The sequence below is a fragment of the Pan troglodytes genome, chromosome 13 (genome assembly GCF_028858775.2).
Source record: "Pan troglodytes isolate AG18354 chromosome 13, NHGRI_mPanTro3-v2.0_pri, whole genome shotgun sequence".
NCBI lineage: Eukaryota > Metazoa > Chordata > Mammalia > Primates > Hominidae > Pan > Pan troglodytes.
In genome coordinates, this window is record NC_072411.2 from 120,606,528 (window position 1) to 120,633,528 (window position 27,001).

Below are 27,001 nucleotides of genomic sequence, written 5' to 3' on the forward strand. Positions count from 1 at the left end.
AGCCTATAATCCCAGCTACTCAGGAGGCTGAGGCAGGAGAATCACGTGAACCCAGGAGGCGGAGGTTGCAGTGAGCCGAGATCGCACCACTGCACTCCAGCCTGGGCGACAGAATGAGACTCTGTCTCAAAAAAAAAAAAAAAAAAAAAAAAAAAAAAATTTTAAAAAAGAGAGAGAAATGATGCCTAAAATATGTTCCTCCCAAGGCCCATGGGCATTTGTTCAAGGCTTACGATTTGCTTATCTCAATGTTTCCCAAAGCTTGAGATACACAATTGTACCACTGGCCAAAATAGGGTGGCTGTACATGGCCACAGCACAGCAATCAATTGGACTTCAAGGACACGGTCTTGGCACTAGTCTGTCTTTAATGTCTTTGGAAAGAAAGACCCGGGATCCAGGTTCATACTTTAGTTGGGAAATGTCTCTAGTTAAGCTTTAACAACATCGTTTTGTTTTCATTATATTTATATTTGGGTTCAATATTTATTTTTGACAAGTGACACTGGTTTTCAGTTCATAAAAATGATTAAAGGGCCGGGCGTGGTGGCTCATGCCTATAATCCCAGCACTTTGGGAGGCCGAGGCAGGCGGATCACGAGGTCAGGAGATCAAGACCATCCTGGCCAACATGGTGAAACCCCGTCTCTACTAAAAATACAAAACTTAGCAAGGCATGATGGTGAGCGCCTGTAATCCCAGCTACTCAGGAGACTGAGGCACGAGAATCGCTGAACCCGGGAGGCAGAGGTTGAAGTAGGCCAAGATCGCACCACTGTACTCCAGCCTGGGCAACAGAGGGAGATTCTGTCTCAAAAAAAAAAAAAAAAAAAGATGAAATTTGGGTGGGGACAAAAAGCCACACCATATCATTATAATAGAACAACTTATATTCCTTTGGGTATATAACCAGTAATGGGATTGCTGGGTCGAATGGTAGTTCTGTCTTTAGGTCTTTGAGGAATCACCACACTGTCTTCCACATTGGTTGAACAAATTTACACTCCTGCCAACAGTGTATAAGCATTCCTTTTACTCTACAACCTTTCCAGTGTCTGTTATTTTTTGACTTTTTAATAACAGCCATTCTGACTGGTGTGAGATGGTATCTCATTGTGGTTTTGATTTGCATTTCTCTAATGATGAGTGATGTTGAGCTTTTATTCATATGTTTGTTGTCCACATGTATGTCTTCTTTTTTTTTTTTTTTTTTTTTTTGAGACAGAGTCTCCCTCTGTCACCAGGCTGGAGTGCAGTGGTGCGATCTCGGCTCACTGCAACCTCCACTCCCGGGTTCAAGCGATTCTCCTGCCTCAGCCTCCCAAGTAGCTGGGACTACAGGTGCATGCCACACACCCAGCTAATTTTTTGTATTTTTAGTAGAGACGGGGTTTCACCGTGTTAGCCAGGATGGCCTTGATCTCCTGACCTTGTGATCTGCCCACCTCAGCCTTCCAAAGTGCCAGGATTACAGGCGTGAGCCACCTCACCTGCCAATTTCTTATTTTTATTTATTTTTTTTTTTTGAGACTGAGTCTTGCTCTGTTGCCCAGGCTGGAGTGCAGTGGCACGATCTCTGCTCACTGCAAGCCCCGCCTCCCAGGTTCACACCATTCTCCTGCCTCAGGCTCCTGAGTAGCTGGGACTACAGGCGCCCACCACCACGCCCGGCTCATTTTTTGTATTTTTAGTAGAGGTGGGGTTTCACCATGTTAGCCAGGATGGTCTCGATCTCCTGACCTCATGATCCACCCGCCTCAGCCTCCCAAAGTGCTGGGATTACAGGCATGAGCCACCGTGCCTGGCCTCAATTTCTTATTCTTAATAACTCCTACCACATTCCTCCCTGCGGCGATATCACGCTAACTGCTGTTAAGGGGTTTTGGGCAACGACTCTTTCTGGCTATTTCCTACTGAAAAGGGATGTTGAATGGGGAACAGCAGCCAGGGCTCCTGCTGGGGTTGATTTAGGGGTTCTTGGAAGAATGGCGTGTCCATGTGTGGTTCAGTTTGCAGCACCATTTGGGGTTTGATTGCTTCTAGGCGAGAAGAAACAATTTGAGTTATAGTACTGAGTAGACTTCGTCCAAATATCAATACAAGACATATAAGCAAGAGAGGGCTTAATAAAGGGATTAACCATTCCATAAAGAAGACTGTAATTTATTAAAGAGGGATTGTAGCCACCGAGGGCTGAAGCTGGCATTTTCCCTGAGCCTGTTAATAATTTTGATTTTATCTTTAGGTACCTGTAGATTTTCCTTTACTTTACTAGGTGTTAATCCAAAAGCAGCATGTTTCATTTAAAAGTGCATGACTAGGGCCAGGTGCGGTGGCTGATGCCTGTAATCCCAGCATTTTGGGAGGCCGAGGCAGGCGTATCACGAGGTCAGGAGATCGAGACCATCCTGGGTAACACAGTGAAACCCTGTCTCTACTAAACAAATACAAAAAATTGGCCAGGCGTGCTGGCGGGCACCTGTGGTCCCAGCTACTCAGGAGGCTGAGGCAGGAGAATGCCGTGAACCCGGAAGGCAGAGCTTGCAGTGAGCCGAGATTGCACCACTGCACTCCAGCCTGGACAAGACAGCAAAACTCCGTCCCCCACCAAAAAAAGTGCATCACTAAACCCAATTAAAAAGTCCTAGCTGACTTAGTGATAGTAAAACTTTTATGCTTCCTTTTTGTCAATAACTATTATCCCGGTTATAAGGATAATAATTAAGCAAAATAGGACAGCAATGGAAACTGTCCAATATTTTAGTTAGAAGGTGCTACTGTGTATAACACTATTGCAAATAGTAGAGTGAGGACAGCAATTTCCACAAGTGTGGTGTGGTAGATAATTTCCACCTAATATTTTACTTGCCAGCCGGACGTGGTGGCTCAAGCCTGCAATCCCAGCACTTTCAGAGGCCAAGGTGGGCAGATCACCTAAGGTCGGGAGTTCAAGACCAGCCTGACCAACATGGAGAAACCCCGTCTCTACAAAAAAATACAAAAAATTAGTGGGGCATGGTGGCGCATGCCTGTAATCCCAGCTACTCAGAAGGCTGAGGCAGGAGAATTGCTTGAACCTGGGACGCAGAGGTTGCAGTGAGCCAAGATTGTGCCATTGCACTCCAGCCTGGGCAACAAGAGCGAAATTCTGTCTCAAAAAAAATTTTTTACTTGCCAAGATATAGAATTCCCCTTTGAGGGTCTCTGAAGTTCCTTGGTTTTATTTTCCCAAACAAAGAAACCTCCCGGTTATGAGCACCTTACTCACTTTCTTACCTGGCAAAATTTGCAAGATAATTGCCCAGAACTAGAGTATTGATTCACCTTTTTACCTTACCCATCGCTTTTTTTTTTTTCCAAGCTGCAGAAGATCACCTCTTGATTCACAGGAATAAGCAGGGTTAGTCTAAAATGTAAGCAAAAAGTTTAAAAACAATTAATGAAACTAGGATTTAATGACAAATGTATGATAAGCGTTGGATCAAAATTTTTCTCTTCTGTCCTCATTTTTGGTAAGCACTAATTATGAATAAACTTTAGTCCTGTTAGAAATAAATTATCAGTGCTGCAAAAGAAATAGCACTCAAGAACAGGTGCAGTGGCTCACACCTGTAATCCCAGCAATTTGGGAGGCCAATGTGGGCAGATCACAAGGTCAGGAGATCAAGGCCATCCTGGCTAACACGGTGAAACCCTGTCTCTACTAAAAACACAAAAAATTAGCCAGGCATGGTGGTGGGCGCCCATAGTCCCATCTACTCAGGAGGCTGAGGCAGGAGAATGGCATGAACCCGGGAGGCAGAGCTTGCAGTGAGCCGAGATCGCACCACTGCACTCCAGCCTGGGCCACAGAGTGAGACTCCATCTCAAAAAAAAAAAAAAGAAAGAAAAAAGAAAAGAAATAGCACTCAAACATAAATTTAATTTTCTCAGCAAGGCAATTTTACTTCCATAGAAGGGTGTGTCTCATGGATGGAGCAATGGCGAGAGCACACCTGAACAAAGGAGGGGAAGGGGTTCTTATCCTAACTCAGCTAGTCCCTACTGCTGTGTCTTTCCCCTATTGGCTAGGGTTGGACCACACAGTCTAAGCTAATTCTGATTGGCTATTTTAAAGAGAGCAGGGGTATGAGCCAGAGTGGTGGGATAGGTAGTTTGGCAGGAAGGATGGTTACAGAACAGGTGACTCAGGATGACTAACAACAGAGCAGGTGACCAAGGGTGACTAAGGTCAGAGCAGGTGATAGAGGCTAGGAGGGGGTTGTTTACTATAACTAGGGGCAAGGAGATGTAAAGAACGAGAAACTTTAAAATGAAGAACAAAGAACAGGAGAGCTGAACATACTGATACATTGGTTCTTTGAAGAGGATCTCAGAACTCATTGTGCTTAACAATTTATAGGCTAAAACCTTTGAAGAGGAATTTATTATATCTTACAATCTTATACTTGGCCTGATTATTTGCGTAAAGTGCAGCAAGAGTGGTTATTTTTACTTACATAGGCCTTTTGCATTGGCTTTAATGAAACTCTGTTTCACAAGGAATTTCAGATAAGACTTTTAAAGCCAAGCCCAGCCATGGGTTTGTATCCTCTAACACCTGTGAGTTGGGTGATCCTCTCTTGAGGTCCCAAGATAAACTCAGAGCTTCCAGACCTGTTACAAAGTTATGTGTCTGTTCTTTTACCACTACCATGCTGTTTGGTTACTGTGGCCCTGTAGTGTAGTTTGAAGTCAGGTAGCGTGATGGATGCAGCTTTATTCTTTTTGCTTAGGATTGCTTTAGCTATTTGGGCTCTTTTTTCATCCGATATTAATTTTAAAATAGTTTTTTCTAGTTTTGTGAAGAATGACAATTGTAGTTTAATGGGGACAGCACTGAATCTATAAATTGCTTTGACTAGTATGGCCATTTTATGATATTGTTTCTTCCTATCCATGAGTGTGGAATGGTTTTCCATTTGTTTGTGTCATCTCTGAGTTCTCTGCACAGTGGTTTGTAGTTATCCTTGCAGAGATCTTTCACTTTCCTTGTTAGCTGTATTCCTAGGTAGCTTATTCTTTTTGTGGCAATAGTGAATGGGAGTTCGTTCATGAATTGGCTCTCTGCTTGCCTGTTGTTGGTATATAGGAATGCTAGCGATTTTTGCACGTTGATTTTGTACCCTGAGACTTTGCTGAAGTTGCTAACGAGCTTAAGAAGCTTTTGGGCTGAGATGATGGGGTTTTCTAGATATAGGATCATGTCATCTTCAAACAGGGATAGTTTGACTTCCTCTCTTCTTATTTGAATGCCCTTTTTTTCTTTCTCTTGCCTGACTGCTCTGGCCAGAACTTCCAATACTATGTTGAATAGGAAAATATAAATTTTAAAACATAAGTATTGGCTGGGCGCGGTGGCTCACGCCTGTAATCCCAGCACTTTGGGAGGCTTAGGCGGGCGGATCACAAGGTCAGGAGATCAAGACCATCCTGGCTAACATGGTGAAACCCTGTCTCTACTAAAAATACAAAAAAATTAGCCAGGTGTGGTGGCAGGCGCCTGTAGTCCCAGTTACTCAGGAGGCTGAGAGGCAGGAGAATGGCGTGAACCCGGGCGGCGGAGCTTGCAGTGAGCCGAGATTGAGCCACTGCACTCCAGCCTGGGGGACAGAGCGAGACTGTCTCAAACAAACAAACAAAAGTATTTTTTAAACTTTTAAGTTCAACTTACCAGTCATATAATTCTCATCATAAATCTAGTGAATGTTAACATTTTTTAGAAACAGGGTCTCACTATGTTGCCCAGGCTGGTCTTCAACTCCTGGCTTCAAATCATCCACCCACCTTGGCCTCCCATGGGATTACAGGTGTAAGCCCCTGCACCCAGCCAAGGGGGCTTTAATTAATAATTGGTTGGTCTTCTTTTCAAAATTAAAACTGCTTTGGGCAGCTTATACTGCAGTTGTTCATCCAATATATTTTATTTCCTTTTTTAAAGTGATTGATTGATAAACCAGCCTCCCAAATACCTTTACTGCAACCTAATAAAAGTAAACATATAAATACAGTAAATCTTAATTTTATTTTTTTAATGTTCTGGTTCTACTTGCAATCTCAATAAGAAACTTTAAAATTCAAAATCAATTATTCAATAACCCAATTTAAACTTGAATCTGCAGACGTATCTTTTAAGCACTCTAATATACCAATTTTAAACATTTTAAGAACCTGAAATAACAGAGTTCTTTCCTTTCGCTGCTGCAGCCGCAGCCATAAATATGCTCAGGCTTTAGAAGAGGTTCGCTTCTAGCGTCCTCTGCTGTGGCAAGAAGGTCTGGTGGGACCCCAGTGAGACCAATGAAATCGCCAATGCCAGCTCCCATCAGCAGATCCGAAAGCTAATCAAAGATGGGCTGATCATCGGCAAGCCTGCGATGGTCCATTCCCAGGCTCCATGCCGGAAAAACACCTTGGCCTCCCGGAAGGGCAGGCACACGGGCATAGGTAAGCGGAAGGGTACAGCCAACGTCCGAATGCCAGAGGTCACGTGGATAAGGAGAATGAGGATTCTGTGCTGGCTACTCAGAAGATACCGTGAATCTAAGAAGATTGATCGCCACATGTATCACAGCCTGTACCTGAAGGTGAAGGGGAATGTGTTCAAAAACAAGCGGATTATCCTGGAACACATCCACAAGCTGAAAGCAGACAAGGCCTACAAGAAGCTCCTGGCTGACCAGGCTGAGGCCCGCAGGTCTAAGACCAAGGAAGTGTGGGCAGAGGATTACCCAGGTGCTGAGGCAAGAGACTGAAGGCACAGACTGTTTCAGTATAATAAAGAAAATAGTTAGAATAAGCATAGTCATAATACAAAGTAGATATGGAGATGATCATGGATAATTATCAATCATTATTATAAACATTATTAATCATTAGCTTTTAATATTACTCTTTGTTGCATTACTAATATAACCTAGGAATAACCGGCGGGTATAGGGTCAGGTGCTGAAGTGACATTGTGAGAAGTGACCTAGAAGGCAAGAGGTGAGCCCTCTGTCACACCCCCATAAGGACCACTCGAGGGCTCCTTGGTCAAGTGGTAGTGCCAGTGTCTGGGAAGACGCCCATTACTTAGCAGACCGCAAAGGGAGTCTCCTTTCCTTGGAGGAGTCAGGGAACACTCCGCTCCACCAGCTTCTTGTGGAAGGTTGGATATTATCCAGGCCTGCCTGCGGCCATCCGGAGGCCTAAACCCCTCCCTGTGGTGCTGTGCTCCAAAAAAGGTCACGCTCCTTGTCCACTTTCATGTTCCTGCCTTACTCCTGGTTCCTCTTTGAAGTTTGTAGTAGATAGCGGTAGAAGAAATAGTGAAAGTCCTAAAGTCTTTGATCTTTCTTATAAGTGCATAGAAGAAAACGCTGATGTATGCTGCCGTCTCTCTCTGCTTTGGCTACCTAAGAGGGAAGGGCCCCCTGTCCTGTGATCATGTGACTTGCTTCACCTTGTCAATCACTTAGGAGACTCACCCTCCTTACCGTGCCCCCTTGTCTTGTGTGCAATAAATATCAGCGCGCCCAGCCGTTCTGGGCCACTACCAGTCTCCATGTCTTGATGGTAGTGGTCTCCCAGGCCCAGCTGTTTTCTCTTTATCTCTTTGTCTTGTGTCTTTATTTATTACAATCTCTCGTCTCCACACACAGGGAGAACACCCGCTAAGCCCCGTAGGGCTGGACTCTACAGGTGGATCACTTGAGCTCAGGAGTTCAAGACCAGCCTGGCCAACATGGTGAAACCCTGTCTCTACTAAAAACACAAAAATTAGCCAGGTGTGGTGGCGGGTGCCTGTAGTCCCAGCTACTTGGGAGACTGAGGCAGGAGAATCACTTGAACCTGGCAGGAGGAGGTTGCAGCTGAGATCATGCCACTGCATTCTAGCCTGGGTGACAGAGTGAGACTCTTTCTCAAAAATAATTAAAACAAACAAATAAATAAAAATAATACAAATAAAAATACAAAAATTAGCTGGGCTTGGTGGCACACTCCTCTAGTTCCAGCTACTCGGGAGGCTGAGGTAGGAGAATCACTTGAACCCAGGAGGCAGAGGTTGCAGTGAGCCAAGATGGCGCCACTGCACTCCAGACTGGCAACAGAGTGAGACTCTCTTAAAAAAAAAAAAAAAGCGCCTCACCAGGAATAAGTCCAGTCAAAGAGTTTGCTATGTTGTCATTGTTGTTATCATTATTGTTACATGTATTAGAACTGTAACTTGCAGAGATATTCATGCAGCAGCTAATTGGATAGTGTGCATTTGAGACTCTGTCTGACTTTCGTTCATATCTTCTAAGGTCATTTTTTTTTTTTTTGAGACAGATTACAGGCATGTGCCACCACTCCCTGGTAATTTTTGTATTTTTAGTAGAGATGGGTTTCACCATGTTGGCCAGGCTGGATCTCAAACTCCTGGCCTCAAGTGATCCACCTGCCTGGGACTCCCAAAGTGCTGGGATTACAGGCGTGAGCCACTGCACCTGGCCTCTTCTAAGGTCATTCTAATGATCCATTTCTTCACTCTGCCTCTTAAGAATATCAAATGTGGGCCAGGCGCGGTGGCTCACACCTGTAATCCCAGCACTCTGGGAGGCTGAGGCAGGAGGATCACGAGCTCAGGAATTCAAGACCAGCCTGGCCAATATGGTGAAACCCCATCTCCACTAAAAATACAAAAATTAGCTGGGCGCAGTGGTGTGCGCCTGTAGTCCCAGCTACTCGGGAGGCTGAGACCTCAAGAAGAATTGCTTGAACCCGGGAGGCAGAGGTTGCAGTGAGTTGAGAATGCGCCACTGCACTCCAGCCTGGGTGACAGAGAGAGATTGCGTCTCAAAAAAGAAAAAAAAAAAGAATATCAAATGCTCCCTCTGCTGGACAACACTTCAAGCTTGTGCTGAGCCCCAAACCTGCAGTGTCAGTTCCCTCCAAGGTCTGGGTGTAGTAAAGTGGGTTGATGGCCCTTTAAGAGGCACTGTCCAGCTCTGGTTGCCATGGAGACAGCTGGACACAGACCGGGTAGAGGCAGGCCCACAGCATGTCCTCCAAGGTTTACTCCACAGGTGGGAAGAGGACTGCTGGGGCTGGAGGCGGGGATCCTCTTCTTTCTTCCCAATCCACCCTCGGGGTAGTCTTAGAGGATTCTGTTCTTGGGTGCTGGGGCCAGGACTGAGGTACCCTGCCTTGCCTCCCTGACCCCTGCCCTTCTCCCCAGGGTCTGCCATCTTAGCCTCTCATCCTTCTGTAGGCTCCAGAACTAAGGACCACCAGCCCTCGGGTGCGGAGTGTCTGCCACTCCCAGAGGCCAATGCTGAAGCCATCGACTTCCTCAGCTCCCTCCGTGAGCTCAGACAGTGTCGGGGTTGGGGGTGCGGGAGGGGTGCAAGTCTGGAGAGGAGGGAAGAAAGAAAGTCCAGTCTCTCTCTCTCTCTCTCTCTCTCTCTCTCTCTCTCTCTTCCTTGATTCTCCTGGGACTCAGAAAAGGCCTGAGGCCTGTTTGTTGACATTCTTCAAGGGAAGGCCCCCCGGGGACATGGGGACATGGGGACATGGGGCGGGAGTCTTCACCTGTCCGTGCCAGTGAGGAAGGCTGTGGGATGAGGAGGCAGGTGGGGACTGTGGGGACACTGGTGGTCATGGGGTCAGAGGATTGGATTGGGGCCCAGGAGCAGGGGCTTTATCTGTTCCCACGGGCCCCTCACCCCAGACGAGGAGGAGCTACAGATGCTGTTCTTCTCTGAGACGCTGGCCATGGTCTCAGACACCGGGGAGCCTCAGGGAGAGCTGACCATTGAGGTGCAGAGAGGGAAATACCAGGAAAAACTCGGCATGCTGACATACTGCCTCTTCGTGCATGCCTCTAGCCGAGGCTTCTTGGACAAAATGCTCTGCGGAAATTCCCTCCTGGGTAGCGTTCCTACTGCCTGATGCCCGTCACTCTCCCCTTCCTCCACCCCTCCCCTCCACCAATTCCTAGAATCTTTTTTCAGGACCAAGCCCTTGGCTTTGCCTTGGACCAGGACAAGGCACGGGGTGGGAGAGGGACGAGCGAGTTCCTCATGGACTCGGGATGAGGGCACATCTTACCCGTCCTGTAGTTTTTCTGGGACCGTATTACACCTAGTCCTCCAGCTGCGCCACCACCTTCCCTTCCTTCAGCCTCTGACCCACATCTCCTGTGACGTCAATGCCTGTGTCCCTGCACCCCAGGCTATCTCTCAGAGAAGCTGGAGCTCATGGAACAGCACAGCCAAGACTTCATCAAGGTACTTCCCAGGGCCCCAGCCTTGACCCAATCCAGGGGAAAGAAGAGAGATTTTGACTTAAAAAACAGCAGCAACAACAAACCAAAAAACCTATTTCATACACAGTGAAGCTGAAGAATAGCAATCGTGTTATGATGCAATGTAAAGCTCAAAAGCAACGCACTTCAGAAAACTGATTTTAAAACACAGGGGTGGGCTGCGCACAGTGGTTCACACCTGTAATCCCAGCACTTTGGGAGGCAGAGGTGGGCGGATCACCCTGAGGTCAGGAGTTTGAGACCAGCCTGGCCAACATAGCGAAACCCCATCTCTACAAAAATTAGCCAGGCATGGTGGTGCACGCCTGTAGTCCCAGCTACTCAGAAGGCTGAGGCAGGAGAATCGCTTGAACCCAGGAGGCAGAGGTTGCCATGAGCCGAGATCGCGCCACTGCACTCCAGCCTGGGTGACAGAGCAAGACTCCGTCTCAAGAAAAAAATTAAAAAACAATGAGGGTGGGCCAGGCACAACGGCTCAAGCCTATAATCCCAGCACTTTGGGAGGCCAAAGTGGGAGGATCCCTTGAGCCCAGGAGTTTGAGCCTGGGCAACATGGCAAAACCCACCAAAAATGTTTATAAATTTTGTACAAAAAATACAAAAAGTAGCTGGGTGTGGTAATGTGTGTCTGTAGTCCCAGCTACTTGGGAGGCTGAGGTGGAAGGTTCAGCGGAGCCCAGGAGGTCAAGACTGCAGTGAGCAGTGTGCGTGCCACTGTACTCCAGCCTGGGTGACAGAATGAGACCCTGTCTCAAAAAAAAAAAAAAAAGAAAAAAGAAAAAAAAAGATGTAGGTTGGGCACGGTGGCTCACGCCTGTAATCCCAGCAATTTGGGAGGCTGAGGCAGGCGGATCACCTGAGGTCGGGAGTTCAAGACCAGTCTGACCAACATGGAGAAACCCTGTCTCTACTAAAAACACAAAATTAGCTGGGCGCAGTGGCTCACACCTGTAATCCCAACACTTTGGGAGGCCGAGGCAGGTGGATCATGAGGTCAGGAGTTCAAGACCAGCCTGGCCAAGATGGTGAAACCCCACCTCTACTAAAAATACAAAAAGAAAATTATCCGGGCATGGTGGTGGGCACCTGTAATCCCAGCTACACGGGAGGCTGAGACAGGAGAATTGCTTGAACCCAGGAGGCGAAGGTCGCAGTAAGCCAGGATCACACCACTGCACTCCAGCCTGGGCGACAGAGCGAGACTCTGTCTCAAAAAAAAAAAAAAAAAAAAAAAAAAAAAAAAAAAAAAGGTTGGGGATGGTTTCTGGTTTCTGTGGGAAGGTTTTTAGACTTGAGTAGTTTCCAGTGTGTAAACAGGTCATGTTCACATTCCACAAGTTAATTAAGTGGCTGGGGCTGGGTGTGAGGGGCACAGAGCTGGGAGACTTGGAGGCCAGGTGAATCAGGCCCCCAGGGAAGGCTAGGCTCTGGGAAAGGCCAGCCCACCAGGCCTCTAGGGAGGCACTGGGCTCTCAGGCTGGAGGAGGGCTGGTGTGGGCTGGGTTCAGAGTTTGGGTATCAGGAGAACTTATCAGTGGCAACTTGCTGTCCCTGCACCTGGCCCACCCCCATCTTTTAAAACCAGTGTTCTGAAGTGCACTGTTTTTGAACTTTATATTGCATCATAACACGACTGCTATTCTTCAGCTTCACTGTGTATGAAAGGTGTTTTTTGGTTTTTGTTGCTGCTGCTTTTTTTTTTATTTTATTATTATTATTATTATTGAGACAGAGTCTTGCTCTTATCACCCAGGCTGGAATGCAGTGGTGCAATCTAGCTCACTGCAACCTTCACCTTCCGGGTTCAAGCAATTCTCCTGTCTCAGCCTCCCAAGTAGCTGGGAATTACAGACGTGCACCACCACACCTGGTTAATTTTTGTATCTTTAATAGAGATGGGGTTTTGCCATGTTGGCCAGGCTGGTCTTGAACTCCTGACCTCAAGTGATCTGCCCGCCTGGGCCTCCCAAAGTGCTGGGATTACAGGCATGAGCCACAACACCCAGCCCTGCTGCTTGGTTTTTTGTTTGTTTGTTTGTTTGTTTTTGAGTTGGAGTCTCAAAAACAGCCTGTTGCCCAGGCTGGAGTGTAGTGGTGCGATCTCGGCTCACTGCAACCTCCGCCTCCGGGTTCAAGCAATTCTCCTGCCTCAGCCTCCCAAGTAGCTGAGACTACAGGCATGTGCCACCACACCCAGCTAATTTTTGTATTTTTAGTAGAGACGGGGTTTCACCGTGTTAGCCAGGGTGGTCTCAATCTCCTGACCTCGTGATCCGCCTGCCTCGGCCTCCCACAGTGCTGGGATTACAGGCGTGAGCCACCACGCCCGGCCTGGCTGCTTTTTTTTTAAGTCACAATCTATAAACCTCAGTTTTCTCATTAATGGAGAAGGGCCAGGTGACCTCTGGGGGACCCAGGGAGTCCCTGATCCTCCCCTGCATGCTCTGGCCCTCAGTTCCTCATCCTCCCCATGGAACGGAAGATGAGTCTGCTGAAGCAGGATGATCAGCTGGCTGTGACCAGAAGTATCAAGGAGGGTGAGGTAAGGATGAGAGCCAGATGGGAGTTGCACTCCACACTGTGAACCCAGAATATCTGAGACAGGTCCCGATCAATTTAGAGAGTTTATTTTGCCAAGGTTAAGGACGCGCACATGACACAGCCTCAGGAGGTCCTGAGGAAATGGGCCCAAAGTGGTTGGGGCACAGCTTGTTTTTTGTTTTTTTTTTTTGAGACAGAGTTTCACTTTTGTTGCAGAGGCTGGAGTGCAATGGCGTGATCTCGGCTCACTGCAACCTCCATCTCCCGGGTTCAAGTGATTCTCCTGCCTCAGCCTCCCGAGTAGCTGGGATTATGGGCATGCGCCACCACACCCGGCTAATTCTGTATTTTTAGTAGAGAGGGAGTTTCTCCCTGTTGGCCAGGCTGGTCTCAAACTCCCGACCTCAGGTGATCCGCCCGCCTCAGCCTCCCAAAGTGCTGGGATTACAGGCATGAGCCACCACGCCCAGCCTACAGCTTGGTTTTATACATTTTAAGGAGACACGAAACATCAATCAACACGTGTAAGATGTACATTGGTTCACCAGACGTAAAAATACAAAAAATTAGCCGGGCGTGGTGGCAGGCGCCTGTAGTCCCAGCTACTCGGGAGGGTGAGGCAGGAGAACGGCGTGAACCCGGGAAGTGGGGCTTGCACTAAGCTGAGATCACGCCACTGCACTCCAGCCTGGGCGACAGAGCAAGACTCTGTCTCAAAAAAAAAAAAAAAAAAAAGATGTACATTGGTTCATTGGAAAAGGCAGGACAACTCGAGGCAGGGAGGGGTCTTCCAAGTCACAGGTAGATAAGAGACATGCTTTTAAGTTTCTGATTAGCCTTTCACTGAATACACAATTTACATGCGATGGAGGGTAGGAAAGTAGTCACTTATGCCTTACTCTGGCTTAGTGAAACAATAGAGCAGAGAAAGCCATCAGATATGCATTTATCTCACGTGAGCAGAGGGATGACTTTGAGTTCTGTCTGTCCTTTGTCCACAAGGAATTTCCTTGTGGGCAAATAGTGAGGGAGGTATATAGCTTTTTTTTTCTCTTAGTAGCTACCTTGTTTAGGAATAAAATGGGAGGCAGCTTTGCCTGAAGCAGTTCCCAGCTTGACTTCCCTTTGGCTTAGTGATTTGGGGTCCCAAGATTTATTTTTCTTTCACAATGTCCTCTTCAGAACCCTGAGCGAGGACCAGATTAGATGAAGCCAGGAGTCCAGACTAAGGATTCATTCATTAGGCTGGGCGCGGTGGCTCACGCCTGTAATCCCAGCTCTCAGAAGCAAGAGGCAGGAGGATAGCTTGAGCCTAGGAGTTTGAGACCTGCCTGGGCAATATAGCGAGACCCCGTTCTCCAGAAAAAGGAAAAAAAAAAAGACAAGGATTCATTCATTAAAAACCATATGCCCGGCTGAAGGCCAGGTGTGTGGTGACTCACGCCTGTAATTTCAGCACTTTGGGAGGCCAAGGCGGGCAGATCACTTGAGGTCAGGAGTGGAGACCAGCCTGGCCAATATGGTGAAATCCCGTCTCTAATAAAAATACAAAAATTAGCTGGGCGTAGTGTCGTGAGCCTGTAATCCCAGCTACTCAGGAGGCTGAGGCAGGAAAGTCGCTTGAACCCAGGAGCTGGAGGTTGCAGTGAGCTGAGATTGCACCACTGCACTCCAGTCTGGGCAACAGAGCAAGACCCTGTCTCAAAAAAAAAAAAAAAAAAAAAAAAAGGCTCACGCCTGTAATCCCAACACTTTAGGAGGCAGAGGGGGGGCCTATCACCTCAGGTCAGGAGTTCAAGACTAGCCTGGCCAACATGGTGAAACCCGGTCTCTACTAAAATTACAAAATTTAGCCAGGCATGGTAGCCTGTAATCCCTGCTACTTGAAAGGCTGAGGCAGGAGATCGCTTGAACCAAGGAGGCGGAGGTTGCAGTGAGCTGAGACCGCGCCATTGCACTCCAGCCTGGGTGACAAAAAGCGAAACTCCGTCTCAAAAAAAAAACAAAACCGTATGCCCAACACCTGGCTTGCCCACCCCCCTGTCCCCTGCCCCTTCCTGGTTCTAGGACCCTGACCCAGATCTGTTCTGAACAGGAAGTGAAGACTGGAGTGACTTCTTTCCCCTGGAGCTCAATCAAGGGCTTCATCTCAGAGGCTGCCAACCTGGTGCTGCTCAGGGTAATGGCCTGGCGGCGGATGGTGCCCAGCAATGCCCGCTTCCTGACCTTGGACACCGAGGGCAAACTCTGCTATTTGACCTATGTAAGGGGTCCCCCTGGGCAGGGGACTTGGCTTGGGAGCAAACTAGAAAAGGCGTGAAAAGCACTGAGATGGGGAACAGCTGTGGAGTAGAAAAGGGAGGCAGGTGGGGAGAAAACAGCACAGATGGGAATGGGGCTTTCAAGGGCAGGAAAGCATGTTTGTCTGGGAGTGTGGGGCAGATGAATTGAGAGTGACTGAGAAGTGGGAACAGTTCAGAGAAGCAACCCTTCCGCACAGAAGTCAGTCCAGGAAAAATAAATATAGTGCAGGGCTGATTTTAAAAATACATCATTTTGGGCCAGGTGCGGTGGCTCACGCCTGTAATCCCAGCACTTTGGGAGGCCAAGGCAGGCCAATCACAAGGTCAGGAGATCTAGACCATCCTGGCTAACATGGTGAAACCCCGTCTCTACTAAAAATACAAAAAAAAAAAAAAAAAAAATCAGCGGGGCGTGGTGGCAGGCGCCTGTAGTCCCAGCTACTCAGGACGCTGAGGCAGGAGAATGGCGTGAACCCGGGAGGCAGAGCTTGCAGTGAGCCGAGATCGCGCCACTGCACTCCAGCCTGGGTGACAGAGCGAGACTCCGTCTCAAAAAAAAAAAAAAAAAAAAATACGTCATTTTGGCCAGGCACAGTGATTCATGCCTGTAATCTCAGCACTTTGGGAGGCCAAGGTGGGCAGATCACTTGAAGTTAGGAGGTCAAGATCAGCCTGGCCAACATGGTGAAACCCTGTCTCTACTACAAATACAAAAATTATTAGTTGGGTGTGGTGGCAAGTGCCTGTAATCCCAGCTACTCAGGAGGCTGAGGCAGGAGAAGCATCACTTGAACCCAGGAGGCGGAGGTTGCAGTGAGCTGAGATCGCACAACTGCACTCCAGCCTGGGCAACAGAGGGAGACTCTGTCTCAAAAAAATAAATAAATAAAAATAAATCATTTTTTAACTTTAGGAAGTGTATCATGTCCAACTTTACTGAAATATTCCTTTATTATTTCTTAACCCCAAAGGGTGTTCCGTTTTTGTTTTGGTTTTTGTTTTTAACTAAAATTTCATAATCAGCATGCCTAGGACTTCCTGCAATCGGTGATTTTAAAGCCATGCCACTGAACACACAATTTCCAGTGAGACACTTTGGGGGCTGATTTGTGTTTCTTTGACCATCTTTGTAAATTACATTCCAGGCTTGTCTATCAAAACACACCAAGCAGCAATGCATTTGACATGAACAAGCACAATCCATTCCCCTCCGTGTTCTTTGAAACACGTGTTTAACATTAGCACTTTTTTCTCCATAGCTGCAGCTACAACAGGGGTTTCAGTTTTAATCACAACAGGGACAGCCTGCCAGCAACAGCACAGGTCTGAGGTGGCCACAAATCTGTCTGGTCTCACACCTCTGAGCCTCACTTTACCTCCACCCACTGGCCCTAGTAGCTCATCCTCCCTCTCCGCTCCCACACCCCTCCCCATACCGCTTCTCATCCCTGTAACAGAATTTGCCAACTAGAAGCACCTGGTCAGCGAGATGACATGGGAGGGGTCAGGGCAAGGGCAACCTGGAGCTAGCTCCCTATGAGGGGTCGCCAACTCAGCTTGGAGGTTTGGAGATGCAATCTTAAATGTCTTGAGGTTGTTATGAGATGGAGAAAAGGCTAAGGTAAGATGATGGGGAGCCCTTGGCGGGCATCCACCTTACCTCCCACCCCCCAATTTTGGCTGTTGCCAGCAAAACCTGGGCTTCCAGACCATCCAGGTAGACCATCAGCAGGCTGAAGTCTTCATCGTGGAGCAGACTGTCCACTCGGAGGAGGGCATCCCCATGTCCTGCCAGTACTACCTGCTCTCCGATGGGTGAGCTGCTGATGGTGGGCCCAGAGGGGTGGTGCTGAGCTTGTAGGTGCTCAAGGAGACCGGCTGCTTCTGGGGATAGCACCAGGAAGAACTGGCATTGAGATAGGAGTGTCCCTCCGCTTTATCCATATCATTCACTCTTTCTTCATTTATTTGCTCGTCCTCTTAACCCTCACAGTGCCTCCCAAACCTTCTCACTGCACACCACAGGCCTGGGGTGTAGCTAGTGCAGCCACCACTGTGTAAGGGATAATACTGAAAAACACCAAGGTCTGAATGACTGCACACTTGATGAAATCACTGTGCTGGAAGAATTGCCTGTGGCAGGCTGCCCTGCAGTCTCCAGCAAAGCACTGGCTCCAAATCATAAGAAAATTCAGGGCTGGGCGTGGTGGCTCACACCTGTAATCCCAGCACTTTGGGAGGCTGAGGCGGGCAGATCACGAGGTCAGGAAATTGAGACCATCCTGGCTGACACGGTGAAACCCCATCTCTACTAAAAATACAAAAAACTAGCCGGGTGTGGTCGTGAGCGCCTGTAGTCCCAGCTACTCTGGAGGCTGAGGCAGGAGGATGGCGTGAACCCGGGAGGCAGAGCTTGCAGTGAGCCGAGATCGCGCCACTGCACTCCAGCCTGGGTGACAGCAAGACTCCGTCTCAAAAAAAAAAAAAAAGAAAGAAAAAGAAAATTCAGGTGGAAGAAAGAGTTTCTGTTTTTTTGTTTTGTTTTGTTTTTTTGAGACAGACTCCAGTCGAGTTTATTTCTTAAAATTTCAGAATAGATATTCACATAATCACTACACTGGGGAAAAGGTAATCAAAACGTTGTTGGCTTTATCTCATAACTTAGTATGTTTTCAGTTTTGGTGCGATCATAGCCCACTGCAGCCTCCAACTCCTGGGCTCAAGCAATCCACCTGCTTCAGCCTTCCTAGTAGCTGGGACTACAGGTATGCACCACAGCTCCAGGCCAACCTTTTTATTTTGAATGCCGCATAGCAGGAGATTCCATAATTTTTCTTTTCTTTCTTTCTCCTTCCTTCCTTCCTCTTTCTCTCTTTCTCTCTGTCTCTTTCTTGACAGAGTCTCGCTCTGTCACCTAGACTGGAATGTGTGGCATAATCTTGGCTAACTGCAACCTCCGCCTCCCAGGTTCAAGTGATTCCCTTGCTTCAGCCTCCCAAGTAGCCGGAACTACAGGTGCCTGCCACCACGCCTGGCTAATTTTTGCATTTTTAGTAGAAACAGGCTTTCACCATGTTGGCCAGGCTGGTCTCAAACACCTGACCTGAAGTGATCTGCCCATCTTGGCCTCCTAAAGTGCTGGGATTACAGGCATGAGCCACTACAACAAGTGTGAGCCACTGCGACAGGCCTCTTTCTCTTTTTGAGACAGTCTCGCTCTGTTACCCAGACTGGAGTACAGTGATGCAATCTTGGCTCACTACAACCACCATCTCCCAGGTTCAAGTGATTCTCATGCCACAGCCACCAAAATAGCTGGGATTACAGGCGCCCACCACCACGTCTGGCTAGTTTTTTGTATTTTTAGTAGAGATGGCTTTTCACTATGTTGGCCAGGCTGGTCTCAAACTCCTGACCTCAAGTGATCCACCCATCTCAGCCTCCCAAAGTGCTAGGATTACAGGCGTGAGCCACCGTGCCTGGCCAAGAGGCTCCATGATTTTCTAGTGCTGTACCTCTAAAGATCCTTTTTGTTTTTTTTAAACGGGGGGCCTAATACTTGCCAAGCCCTGTGTGTTATTTGGAGATCCAGAAATGAACACCACCCAGGAACTTAATAAACAAGAGAGGGAGGCAGAAGTAAAGAGGCCCGGGACAGGTGTCTCAAGGGGCACTGTCATGTAGGAGTCTGCTTAGGCTGCCATAACAAAACACCACAGGCTGGGCGGCTTCAAGAGAAATATATTTGCTAGAAGGCAGGAAGTCCAAGATCATGGTGCCATCAGGGTTGGTTTCTGGTGAGGGCTGTCTTCCTAGCTTGCAGACAAGTGCCTTCTCAATGTGTCCTCACATGGCCTTTCTTCCGTGCATGAGTGAAGAGAAAGCTCTCTGGCATCTCCCTTTTCTCATAAGGGCACTAATCCTATCTGATTAGGGCCCCACCCTTATGACTGCATGTAAACGTAATGACCTCCCCAAAGCCCCTACCTCCAAATACCACCACACTGGGGGTTAGAGAGACAATTCAGTCCATAGCAGGCGGTCTGGGAAGATTCTCACTCTCACATGTTGTGTTGCACTCCAGGCACCTGGCCAAGAGAATACAGGTGGGCTCCCCAGGGTGCTGCATCATCACCAAGATGCCTATCTTGAGGGAAGAGGGTGAGTGAAGCCCAGGCCTTGTGCAGGCAGGGAGAGTTAAGGGGAGTGGGGAAACCTGGGCCTTCCAGGATGCAGGGGGCTGGACCCAGTGTGCTGTAAACGGGACAGGAGCCTGGAATCAGCTGGAGAACATCTGCCCTCCAGCCCCTGACCCCAAGCAGTAAGAGGAGGATCTTTCCTACTGGGAGCCCCTTCCTGCAACTCTGCCCATGTGGGCAGAATCCTGGGGTTTCACCTGAGCCTTCTGTTTGGGTGTTCTCGGGATCTCGCTGTGTATCCAAGGAAGGTTCTGGGGTAGGGACGCCCAGCCTTCCTTGTTCCCCACCTAGATGAGATTGAGCCACGCCCAGTGTTTGAGAAGAAGCCCCTGGTATGGGAGGAGGATATGGAGCTCTATTCGAAGTTCCTGGACCGGAAGGTGAGGGGAGGTTCCACCAGCCTGGGGTTCCCATTCCCCCATGGGCCTTAAATTCATTACTGATCTCTGCACCTGATTGAAATGCACACCCGTAGGGGCTAGAAGGCTCCAGCGCCCCTTAGCTCTCCTTGGAGCGAGTGGGTGGGGGCTCCTGGGGCGCGGGGGTCCCGTCCGGCTGAGGCTCGGGCTCTGTCCCCTGCCAGGAGGAGCTCCGGCTCGGCCACGCCAGCTATCTGCGGCAGCACCCCGAAGCCCACGCGCTCATCTCCGACTTCCTGCTCTTCCTGCTGCTGCGCCAGCCGGAGGACGTGGTCACCTTCGCCGCCGAGTTCTTCGGCCCCTTCGACCCGTGGCGTCCGTCGTCACCGGCCTTGGGCTCCTCCCACCGGCCCAACCCTTTCCGCTCCCTGGAGCCGGAGGGAGACGCCCGCTCGGGGGCGGCCTAAGCGGGGCCCACGCCCGGACAGGGCAGGAAACCAGGGGTCGGGCTGGGACGCGGGCGGGACTCGCCGGGGCGGGTGCGCTTTCCGGGCTGCGGTTTTGGGGGAATAAACGGGGCCCTCCCGCGGCTCTGCAGCGCCCGCCGACAGCGTCCCTGGCTAGCGTCTAGTGTCTTGGGCTAGAAATAGGAACCGTTACCGTCGTACCTCGAGTAGATTTCAGCCTTTCCTCCTAGATGCTGTTTTCATCATTATCCCCATTCTACAGATAAGAACACAGAGGCACAGAAAGTTTAACTTTTGGAGTTGGCAGGTGGGGAGGCAGAATTTGAACCTCAACGTTGGACTTGGAAGCCCACACTCGGCCGGGCGCGGTGGCTTAAACCTGTATTGCCAGCACTTTGGGAGGCAGAGGCGGGCGGATCACCAGGTCAGGAGATCGAGACCAGCCTGGCCAACACGGTGAAACCCCATCTTTACTAAAAATACAAAAAATAGCCGGGCATGGTGGCGCGCGCCTGTAATCCCAGTTAGGAGGCTGAGGCAGGAGGATCGCTTGAACCCCGGAGGCGGAGGTTGCAGTGAGCCGAGATGGCGCCATTGCACTCCAGCCTGGGCGACAGAGCGAGACTCCGTCTCAAAAAAAAAAAAAAAAAAGAAGAAGAAAAGAAAAAGAAAAGAAAAAAAAGAAAAAGCCCACACTCTTACTAGGTTAGCACGGAGGGGCGGGCGCCTTGGCACTCAGATCTTACGGTCGCAGAGCATAATTGCCCAACCCACCGCCCAAAGAAAAATAACAAGCGGTGGGGGGTTGGGGAGGGAGGAGGGCCGACGTGGACCACCTCTGGCTTAGCTCAAACCCCGTGAAATCTCGCAAACGCAGCTAGCACTCAGGCTCGAGCTCCTCCCGGTTCCCACTGACACAGAGGGACCCCCAGACTCCGGAGGTGGGGGGTCCGAGAGTAAAAATAATGGGCAGATGATCGTCGCATCCTCTGGGCTCCTCGTGGAACGTCAGTGCTGGCCAGTGGCTTCTGTCCGGATGCTCAGTAGCAAACTTTAGGCAAGCTCCCCTGAGGGAGTGGTGGGGGTGCAGGCTCTCTCCTTCCCTTGTTCGTTCGTCAGACCTGCTGCTGCAGACTCCAGAGACGCTTTGCTCTCTAGTGGACAGTATGACCAGACACCTACAAGGCTGGGTGGGATGCGGGGCTAGGGGGAGGACCTGAGAATCACAGACAAAAGGCTTCATGGAGGACCATCACTTGAGTTGAACCTTGAAGGATTTTTTAAAAATATCTCTTATTGTCCCTCTCCCTCATTTCAAAAGAAATACATGTTCATAAGATAAAACTTGGGAAAGGGAGATAAACCAAAAGAAGAAAACGAAATCATTTTACTCTCTCTACCTAGAAGCAGCTGCTCAACGTTTTGACAAATATCTTCTCTACTCTCCTATGCATAAAAGCAGCTGGTGTTTGTTGAGTGTTCACTCTGTCAAGCCCTTTTCTAGATTGTTTGATCTGGTCTTTATAACTCCAGGGGAATTTATTTATTTATTTTTGACTGGTTCTTGCTCTGTCACCCAGACTGAAGTGCCATGGCACAATCACTGCTCACTGCAGCCTTGACTTCCTGAGCCCAAGCGATCCTTCCACCCCAGCCTGAGTGGCTGGGACTGCAGGCATGCACCACCACACTGGGCTAAATTTTTTTTTTTCTTTTTTTAAGAGATGAAGATCTCACTATGTTGCCCAGGCTGGTCTCAAACTCCTGGCCTCAACTGACCCTTCCACCTTGGTCCCCCAAAGTTCTGGGATCACAGGCATGTGCCACTGCATCCAGCCTCAATTTCCTTTTTCTTTTTTTTTTCAGAGACCAGTCTCCCTGTGTTGCCCAGGCTGCTTTTGAACTCCTGGGCTCAAGCAATCCACCTCCCTCAGCCTCCCAAAGTGCTGAGGTTACAGGCATGAGCCACTGCACACAGCCTCTATTTTTGCTATTATAAACAGTGTTGCACTGAACATCCTTGTAGCTAAATCTTTGCATATATCAACAAGTTATTTCCTTAAGGATACATTCTGACAAGTTACATTGCTGAACTAATTTTAAGACTTTTATTTTAGCATATTGCCAAATTCTACAGGGGTTGGATTTCTGTTAAGGTGAGGTAAAGCATTCCAGGCAAAGCAAATAACATGAGCAAAGGACAGAAGTAGGAAAGTGTAATGCATGTCTGTGGTCAAGAGCAGTGGTACCCAATAGAACTTTCTGCAGTGATGGAGAGTTGAGGGTGGGGACTTCAGGAAAGGCCTCTCTAGGGTCTCAGTTGAGCTGGGACCTAAATGATAAGGAGTCAGACTTGTGAAGAGTTGAGGGAAAAACCTTCTAGGCAGAAGGAACAGCAAGTGCAAAGGCTGTGAGCATGGCATGTTGGGAACAGGCCATTGAGGCTAGAGCATGAAGGGGCAGGAGAAAAGCACACAGTAACTGCAAGATGGGCAGGGCAGGATCACAGAGGGTCGCCTAGGCCCTGGCAAGTTCTCTTCATCTGTGGGGAACCGAAACAGGCTGACCCAACCCCATGCACCCAGAACATTCCCAGAAAGATCCACAGAGCTCCCTTTAGTCCAGAAACCCTGCAGCGGTTGGAGGAGGCCAAGGCAGCAGCTTGCAACCCACCCAGGTTAATCCTTCACTGAGCTGTTACATCAGGTGCCTGCAATAGGGAGGAGGAGTTGAGCCACTTCCCTGTCTCCTCTGTGACGTCTATTTCAAAACTGGTTTATTTTAAAATCTTAGTATTTGTTCCCAGAACTACCGTGACTCCGTCCTCTTGCTCCATAATACTGACGTACATTTCTCAGCCGGCAGCAGTGGCTCATGCCTGTAATTCCAACACTTTGGGAGGCCCACGCGGCAGATCACTTGAGTCTAGGATTTTGAGACCAGCCTGGATAACACAGCAAGACCCTGTCTCTACAAAAAATACGAGAAGTCAGCTGGGCATGGTGACACAAGGCTATAGTCTCAGCTACTCAGGAGGTTGAGCGGGGAGGATTGCTTGAGCCCAGGTGTTCAAGGCTGCAGTGAGCTGTGATTGCACCACTGCACTCCAGCCTGGGTGACAAAGACAGACTCTGTCTCTAAAAAAAAGTTAAAAAAAAAACAGAGATGCATTTCTCGGCATAAAGAAAAAAACATGTTGAGCAATTCTGAAGTGCCAGGCACTGGATCTAGGGATGCTGTGGCCAGCAAACAGGCCAGGCGCCACTTGCATTGCCCACAGTCAGCCTAGAGAGGAAGTGACAGCCCCCAGTAATCCCATGGGGGGATATGAAAGTATAGGGCATGGGAAGGGCTAAGAAGGGAATGTAGACATGCAGTGAGAGTGCCTAATGCAGCCTTGTCCTAGTATGGGGCTCCAGGGAGGAGGAAGGAAATAAACAGTAATAACAGCCTGGACTCAGTGGCTCACACCTGTAATCCCAGCAATTTGGGGGCCGAGGCCGGATGATTGCTTGAGGCCAGGAATAGGAGACTGGACTATGTAGTGAGGCCTTGTCTCTACAACAAAACTGATTTATTTATTTAGAAGCAGAGCCGTGCGTTGTCACCCAGGCTGGAGTGCAGTGACGCCATCTCCGCTCACTGCAACTTCCACTTTCCAGGTTCAAGCGATCCTCCTGCCTCAGCCTCCTGAGTAGCTGTGACTACAGGCATGGGCCACCATACCCAGCTAATTTTTGTATTTTTAGTAGAGAAGGGATTTCACCATGTTGGCCAGGCTGGTCTCGAACTCCTGACCTCAAGTGATCCACCCACCTAGGTCTCCCAAAGTGCTGAGATTACAGGCATGAGCCACTGCGCCCCACCAAAAAAAATTTTTTTAATTAGCCAGCCATGGCGGCAGTTACCTGTAGTCCCAGCTGCTCAGGATGCTGAGGAGATAGAATACCTGGAGTCCTGAAGTCCAAGGGTACAGTAAGTTATGATCTTGTTACTGCACTCCAGCCTGGGCAACAGAGTGAGACTCTGTCTCTAAAACACAAAATAAAATAAAAATCTTTTTTAAAATAGTAACAATATTAAGAGGAAACCCATAATACATGTGATTCTCACAATATCCCTATGAGGTGGTTTCTATTGCTATTCACATATTACAGATGAGGAAGAGGTCAAGGCTCATGGCCACACACTGGTTAGTGTCAGAGCCAGAATTTGGACTCAGAGAATCTGGCTCCAGACCCCATGTGCCAATCCACTCTCCTAAACAGATCAAATGTAACTCTCTGGAGGCAGATCCCAGAACAGAGAAGAGTCACCTTCCTGCTTTAATACATGCAGAGTAGGCTTGACTTTACACTTTCTCCTTCCCCAGGCCCCCAGAAACTAGTGCATTCTTTCCTTCTTTCTTTCTTTTTTTTTTGAAATGGAGTTTCGCTGTTGTTGCCCAGGCTGGAGTGCAACGATGCGATCTCGGCTCACTGCAACCTTCGCCTCCCGGGTTCAAGCGATTCTCCTGCCTCAGCCTCCCGAGTAGCTGGGATTACAGGCATGCGCCACCAGGCCCAGCTAATTTTGTATTTTTAGTAGCAATGGTGTTTCTCCATGTTGGTCAGGCTGGTCTCGAACTCCCAACCTCAGGTGATCTGCCCGCCTCAGCCTCCCAAAGTGCTGGGATTATAGCCGTGAGCCACTGGGCCCGGCCTCAGTGCGTTGTTCCTTAGTGCATTGTCACCACTGGCAGCCTCACTGCTATGGCTTGCCTGGGTAGAAGAGGAGGGCATTGTGCTAAGGGAGCACATAGCCTGGCCTGGGAGAGATCAAGGATGGCTTCCTGGAGGAGGTCACACCAGAACTGAATCCTGAAGGACAAGAAGTCATTCACCAGGCCAAGGGTATAGAGGCTGTTTCAGGAGGAAGCAGCATATGCAAAGGCCTAGAGGTGAGAGGGAGGGAGCACTGAGGGAAGGAGTCTGAGCTACTGCAAGGAACTCAGGAGAAGATAGTGAAGTGTGGGAGCCTAACTAAAGCATTGCCTGCTGCCCCAGAGACTGAGAAACTCTGGAAGTGGGTTAGGCAAATGCCCAAATGCCTACCTGTGTCTGTGTTGTTGTTTTTTTCCCCTCCCACAAAAGGCCTTAATGAGAGCAGATAAGCTAAGAGCAATGCTACAGATGGAGTCCTACAAGAAGAGTCTAGGCCGGGCTGGGCTCGGTGGCTCACGCCTGTAATCCCAGCACTTTGGGAAGCCGAGGCAGGCAGATCACGAGGTCAGGAGATCGAGACCATCCTGGCTAACACAGTGAAACCCTGTCTCTACTAAAAATACAAAAAATTACCCGGGCGTTGTGGCATGTGCCTGTAGTCTCAGCTACTTGGGAGGCTGAGGCAGGAGAATGGCATGAACCCGGGAGGCGGAGGTTTGCAGTGAGCTGAGATTGTGCCACTGCACTCCAACCTGGGCGACAGAGCGAGACTCTGTCTCAAAAAAAAAAAAAAAAGAGTCTAGGCCAGGTGCAGTGGCTCATGCCTGTACTCCCCACACTTTGGGAGGCCAAGGTGGGTGGATCACGAGGTCAGGAGTTCGAGACCAGCCTGGCCAACATGGTGAAACCCCGTCCCTACTAAAAATACAAAAATTAGCCGGGCGTGTCGCACGCCTTTAATCCTAGCTACTCGGGATGCTGAGGCAGGAGAATCACTTGAACCCAGGAGGTTGCAGTGAGCCGAGATCGTGCCATTGCACTCTAGCCTGGGCAACAAGAGCAAGACTCCGTCTCAAAAAAAACCCCAAAAAACAAAAAACACCTAAAAACAAGAAGAGTCTAGCATTTTGACATCCAGCTAGACAAAATAAAAAGCCAGGGCTGGAGTGTCCCTGGAAGGTGCAGACCTAGCCTATTGAATCTGTCAGGCTCTTCCTTTAATTATCTGCTATTCCAACACCAGCATCATAAAATCCATTCTTGTTCAGTTGGATGGTTTTCCCATTTTGTTTTATGATATGCCGTCTTGTGTCACTTAATGACAGGGATATGTTCTAAGGAATGTGTCATTAGGAGATTTTGCCCTCGTGTAAACATCATAGAGTGTTTACATACACAAACCTAGATGGCATAGCCTACTACACACCTAGGCTGTATGGTATAGCCCACTGCCTCCTAGGTTAAAAATGTGTATAGCATGCTATTGTACTGAATACTGTAAGTAATTGTAACACAATGGTAAGTATTTGTGTATCTAAACATATCTAAGCAGGCCAGGCGCAGTGGCTCATGCGTGTAATCCCAGGACTTTGGGAGGCCGAGGCAGGTGGATCACAAGGTCAGGAGATTGAGACCATCCTGGCTAACATGGTGAAACCCTGTATCTACCAAAAATACAAAAAATTAGCCAGGTGTGGTGGTGGACGCCTGTAGTCCCAGCTACTCGGGAGGCTGAGGCAGGAGAATGGCGTGAACCCGGGAGGCAAAGCTTGCAGTGAGCCAAGATCGGGCCACTGCATTCCAGCCCGGGCAACAGAGCGAGACTCCGTCTCAAAAAAAAAAAGTAAATAAAAAAATAAAAAGAAAAAGAAAACATATCTAAGCAGAGAAAAGGTACAGTGAAAATACATTAGCTGGCCGGGTGTGGTGGCTCACACCGGTAATCCCAGCACTTGGGGAAGCCGAGGCAGGCAGATCACAAGGTCAGGAGTTCAAGACCAACCTGACCAATATGGTGAAACCCCGTCTCTACTAAAAATACAAAACTTAGCCGGGCGTGGTGGTGCACACCTGTAATCCCAGCTACTCGGAAGGCTGAG

General features: G+C 48.9%; 1 protein-coding gene, 2 long non-coding RNA genes and 1 pseudogene across 5 annotated transcripts; 2 read left to right on the forward strand and 2 right to left on the reverse strand.

The window, feature by feature from the left end:
• Nucleotides 1-719: 719 nt before the first annotated feature.
• Nucleotides 720-10,187, reverse strand: LOC134808011 (uncharacterized). Its single transcript, XR_010149880.1, has 3 exons — nucleotides 10,114-10,187; nucleotides 3,338-3,406; nucleotides 720-807 (listed from the first exon to the last, which is right to left on the reverse strand). It is a non-coding gene; the product is annotated as an uncharacterized LOC134808011 (long non-coding RNA).
• On the forward strand, nucleotides 6,261-6,889 carry LOC134808010 (large ribosomal subunit protein eL19-like; annotated as a pseudogene).
• CATIP (ciliogenesis associated TTC17 interacting protein) lies at nucleotides 9,007-20,345 on the forward strand. 3 transcript variants are annotated; one of them, XM_001155855.7, is made up of 10 exons: nucleotides 9,007-9,089; nucleotides 9,275-9,367; nucleotides 9,734-9,934; nucleotides 10,237-10,292; nucleotides 12,786-12,872; nucleotides 14,967-15,134; nucleotides 16,865-16,989; nucleotides 19,259-19,335; nucleotides 19,665-19,753; nucleotides 19,957-20,345. In XM_001155855.7, the coding sequence occupies exons 1-10, from the start codon at nucleotides 9,065-9,067 to the stop codon at nucleotides 20,197-20,199; spliced, it is 1,164 nt and encodes a 387-aa protein (XP_001155855.1). In that variant the 5' UTR covers nucleotides 9,007-9,064; the 3' UTR covers nucleotides 20,200-20,345. The 3 variants fall into 3 exon arrangements, with proteins under 3 accessions (XP_001155855.1, XP_016805981.1, XP_009442560.1); XM_009444285.5 differs by having other exon boundaries at nucleotides 9,013-9,089; nucleotides 9,242-9,367; nucleotides 19,957-20,344; XM_016950492.4 differs by lacking the exon at nucleotides 12,786-12,872 and having other exon boundaries at nucleotides 9,012-9,089; nucleotides 9,242-9,367; nucleotides 19,957-20,341.
• Nucleotides 18,896-19,971, reverse strand: LOC104005380 (uncharacterized). Its single transcript, XR_678664.4, has 3 exons — nucleotides 19,826-19,971; nucleotides 19,162-19,317; nucleotides 18,896-19,033 (listed from the first exon to the last, which is right to left on the reverse strand). It is a non-coding gene; the product is annotated as an uncharacterized LOC104005380 (long non-coding RNA).
• Nucleotides 20,346-27,001: the final 6,656 nt, after the last annotated feature.